Below are 4,557 nucleotides of genomic sequence, written 5' to 3'. Positions count from 1 at the left end.
GGCTGTCATCAATAAAATAAACCAATACTTTTCTGAAGAAGTTCTCAAGTATGCAACAGTTCTCTTTACTTATGGTGACCTGCTCCCTGAAGGACAGACCATTGAGGACTTTGTCCGTGGTAATGAACTCCTGAGTGATCTGGTGAAGAAGTGCGGAGGCCGCTGCCATGTCGTTGATAATAAACACTGTAAGAACAACCAGCAGGATGAATACAGGAACAACCAGTTCCAAGTGAAGGAGCTACTCAAAACAATAGATAAGATATCTGAGGCAAACAAAGGAAGCTGCTACACCAATGAGATGCTACAAGTAATGGAGGAAGAAATAAAATAGGAGGTGGAGCTCATTAGACAGTCACCAGGAAACATGTCAGAGATAGAGATCAGAGAGAAGGCTAAAGACAGAGTATATGAGAGGCTTTGGATCAAACTGGCAGGTATCATAACAGGTGCATTGTTAGGGGCTGTTTTTGGTGTGAGAGTGCTTGCCAGAGAATTTGTCTCAGCTTTAGAGGCAGGGCACAGGAGAACAGAAGAAGATGCTTGTTTAAGAAAGGAGATGCACTTATGACTTCTGGTGACTCTTGAATACCTATGTTGAATACACTTCCTGTAAGTCGCTTTGGATAAAAGCGTCTGCTAAATGACTGTAATGTAATGTAATGTAATGTAGCCTATATTCCTATTTTCCTCTGTGCTATAGATCTCAAAATCACAGGAGGAAATTAAATCGTGTCAAATAATTGAATTTGATCCCAAAAAGAGCAAACAACTGTAATATTTACATTCACAAGAAAGAAGTACTCTGGCCTCAGGCCACAGGTTAAACACAAAGGCCTTTTTGTTTTGAGTCTATTACGTCGGAGCACAGGTAAAAAGAACACAGGACGGTCGTCTGCTCCATTCCAAATAACTTTCACTCTTTACTGTTTTGTTTTTTTTAACAACATGGACAGTAAGTACAGACCCAAAATGACTAAAACAAGACAGCTAATGAGTAAGATGCTCAAACATGATTATCACAAAATGTCTGTGATGATGTTAAAAACGGGCTGTTTAACCATGCTGTGACAGCCCTGATCAAACTCTGTAAAAAGGCCTGGAAAACAGCACATGCTGCGTGACCTGGAAGACTGCAGACTTCGAAACAATATTGCAACATGCAGAACACACTGAGGAGCAGTTCAACAACAGAGAACAAGCAAAGATTAGGTCTCATCAGTGCAACTGACAATGTTTCAGGCCATGACAGGCGGAGGCAGAAGGGGCGGTAGAGGCAGAGGCAGGGGCAGAGACTTTGGCGAAAACACCCAACCCGAAGTCTTCGTGTGCCATCAGCGTGGCCGACCTGGACATGGGTGAAGAGACTGCCCACAATCCACATGGAACAACTGCTTCTTCAACCAAAACCTCAACAATTATAATAATGTGAAATGAGACTTTACTGCATGATCTTGAACACAAGGAATAGGAGTTAGAGAGATTATATGCAGAAAAAGCAAAGATAAAATATCTGAAAAACTGAATAAAATGTATAGAAAGGGTGAGAGGGGAACCACTTTAAATTTGCAGCATTCAAATACCATAAAGAACAATATTTAAAAACTCATAATATGAAATAAATATTTAAAAACGGCCTTGCTGGAACAATAAATACATCTTTCCAAATTCAATACATTTCAGGACCTTTCAATAGATTTATGGCACCCAAATATTATCTTCAATTTCAAAATAACAATACTGTAAATTTACCAGAGAAAGAAAAATAAAGTTGAGAGAGACTATTTTAAGAGGTCTGTTTAGACTCCTTTGTTTAAAACCTTTATTATTATTCATATGGTTAAAAAAACCCTCACAGAAACTCAACAGGAAAGTTTAATCTCACTATTGTAACAACAAGACTCCTATAAGGATCCAACTACAGTAAAGGTATTATATGTAACTTTTCTACATTCAAATGTCTAAAAGCTTTATTTTTTTTATTTTGCTCTAAAAATATCCCACATTTTTTAAACAATTTTGAAAACCTAGAGAAATCTGTAATTTTATCATTTATTTGTTAATATGTGCTTAATAATATACACTTGTCGTGGCGTCATACACGCTATGCGAGTGCGTCATTGTTGAATTTGTCTGCCAGACCTTGTCATAAATTTACTTTTTATCCAGTTTTATGCCACATTTTGAAGGATACCTGTTTTACTTCTTGGTCGTTGTTAACTATATATTTTAACCAGATTTTAGTCATTTGACATCTGGACTTTACAGTTATACTATGTAGTAGCGTTGTCGGTTGTCTTTGTAAACACAGAGTTCAAACTTCGCCCCTCCTCTCCGGTCCGGCGCTCCTGGGCCTCATGCTTTTCTCATTGTGCTTAAAGTGGAGAGATTCACAGAGCATGAGCAGGCTGTCATCACTAAAATAAACCAATACTTTTCTGAAGAAGTTCTCAAGTATGCAACAGTTCTCTTTACTCATGGTGACCAGCTCGAGGAAGGACAGACCATTGAGGACTTTGTCCGTGGTAATGAGCTTCTGAGTGATCTGGTGAAGAAGTGCGGAGGCCGCTGCCATGTCGTTGATAATAAATACTGGAAGAACAACCAGCAGGATGAATACAGGAACAACCAGTTCCAAGTGAAGGAGCTACTCAAAACAATGGATAAGATAACTGAGGCAAACGGAGGAAGCTACTACACCCATGAGATGCTACAAGCAGTGGAGGAAAAAATAAAACAGGAGGTGGAGCTCATTAGAAAGTCACCAGGAAACATGTCAGAGATAGACATCAGAGAGAAGGCTAAAGACAGAGCAAATGAGAGGCTTTTGATCAAACTGGCAGGTATCACAACAGGTGCATTGTTAGGGGCTGTTTTTGGTGTGAGAGTGCTTGCCAGAGAATTTGTCTCAGCTTTAGAGGCAGGGCACAGGAGAACAGAAGAAGATGCTTGTTTAAGAAAGGAGATGCACTTATGACTTCTGGTGACTCTTGAATACCTATGTTGAATACACTTCCTGTAAGTCGCTTTGGATAAAAGCGTCTGCTAAATGACTGTAATGTAATGTAATGTAATGTAGCCTATATTCCTATTTTCCTCTGTGCTATAGATCTCAAAATCACAGGAGGAAATTAAATCGTGTCAAATAATTGAATTTGATCCCAAAAAGAGCAAACAACTGTAATATTTACATTCACAAGAAAGAAGTACTCTGGCCTCAGGCCACAGGTTAAACACAAAGGCCTTTTTGTTTTGAGTCTATTACGTCGGAGCACAGGTAAAAAGAACACAGGACGGTCGTCTGCTCCATTCCAAATAACTTTCACTCTTTACTGTTTTGTTTTTTTTAACAACATGGACAGTAAGTACAGACCCAAAATGACTAAAACAAGACAGCTAATGAGTAAGATGCTCAAACATGATTATCACAAAATGTCTGTGATGATGTTAAAAACGGGCTGTTTAACCATGCTGTGACAGCCCTGATCAAACTCTGTAAAAAGGCCTTGAAAACAGCACATGCTGCGTGACCTGGAAGACTGCAGACTTCGAAACAATATTGCAACATGCAGAACACACTGAGGAGCAGTTCAACAACAGAGAACAAGCAAAGATTAGGTCTCATCAGTGCAACTGACAATGTTTCAGGCCATGACAGGCGGAGGCAGAAGGGGCGGTAGAGGCAGAGGCAGGGGCAGAGACTTTGGCGAAAACACCCAACCCGAAGTCTTCGTGTGCCATCAGCGTGGCCGACCTGGACATGGGTGAAGAGACTGCCCACAATCCACATGGAACAACTGCTTCTTCAACCAAAACCTCAACAATTATAATAATGTGAAATGAGACTTTACTGCATGATCTTGAACACAAGGAATAGGAGTTAGAGAGATTATATGCAGAAAAAGCAAAGATAAAATATCTGAAAAACTGAATAAAATGTATAGAAAGGGTGAGAGGGGAACCACTTTAAATTTGCAGCATTCAAATACCATAAAGAACAATATTTAAAAACTCATAATATGAAATAAATATTTAAAAACGGCCTTGCTGGAACAATAAATACATCTTTCCAAATTCAATACATTTCAGGACCTTTCAATAGATTTATGGCACCCAAATATTATCTTCAATTTCAAAATAACAATACTGTAAATTTACCAGAGAAAGAAAAATAAAGTTGAGAGAGACTATTTTAAGAGGTCTGTTTAGACTCCTTTGTTTAAAACCTTTATTATTATTCATATGGTTAAAAAACCCTCACAGAAACTCAACAGGAAAGTTTAATCTCACTATTGTAACAACAAGACTCCTATAAGGATCCAACTACAGTAAAGGTATTATATGTAACTTTTCTACATTCAAATGTCTAAAAGCTTTATTTTTTTTATTTTGCTCTAAAAATATCCCACATTTTTTAAACAATTTTGAAAACCTAGAGAAATCTGTAATTTTATCATTTATTTGTTAATATGTGCTTAATAATATATACTTGTCGTGGCGTCATACACGCTATGCGAGTGCGTCATCGTTGAATTTGTCTGCCAGACCTCGTCATAA

General features: G+C 38.2%; 1 protein-coding gene across 1 annotated transcript; it reads left to right on the top strand.

Moving 5' to 3' along the window:
* Positions 1–92: 92 nt before the first annotated feature.
* Positions 93–3,838, top strand: LOC129116237 (uncharacterized; the record flags this gene model as incomplete). The annotated part of the gene is made up of 4 exons (XM_054627238.1): positions 93–310; positions 1,253–1,369; positions 2,312–2,881; positions 3,659–3,838. Coding segments are annotated over 4 exons (1,085 nt in total), but the record flags the coding sequence as incomplete, so codon positions are not given.
* Positions 3,839–4,557: the final 719 nt, after the last annotated feature.

Source organism: Anoplopoma fimbria, unplaced genomic scaffold (genome assembly GCF_027596085.1).
Source record: "Anoplopoma fimbria isolate UVic2021 breed Golden Eagle Sablefish unplaced genomic scaffold, Afim_UVic_2022 Un_contig_8048_pilon_pilon, whole genome shotgun sequence".
Taxonomy (NCBI): domain Eukaryota; kingdom Metazoa; phylum Chordata; class Actinopteri; order Perciformes; family Anoplopomatidae; genus Anoplopoma; species Anoplopoma fimbria.
This window is presented reverse-complemented; position numbering and strand designations above follow the sequence as displayed.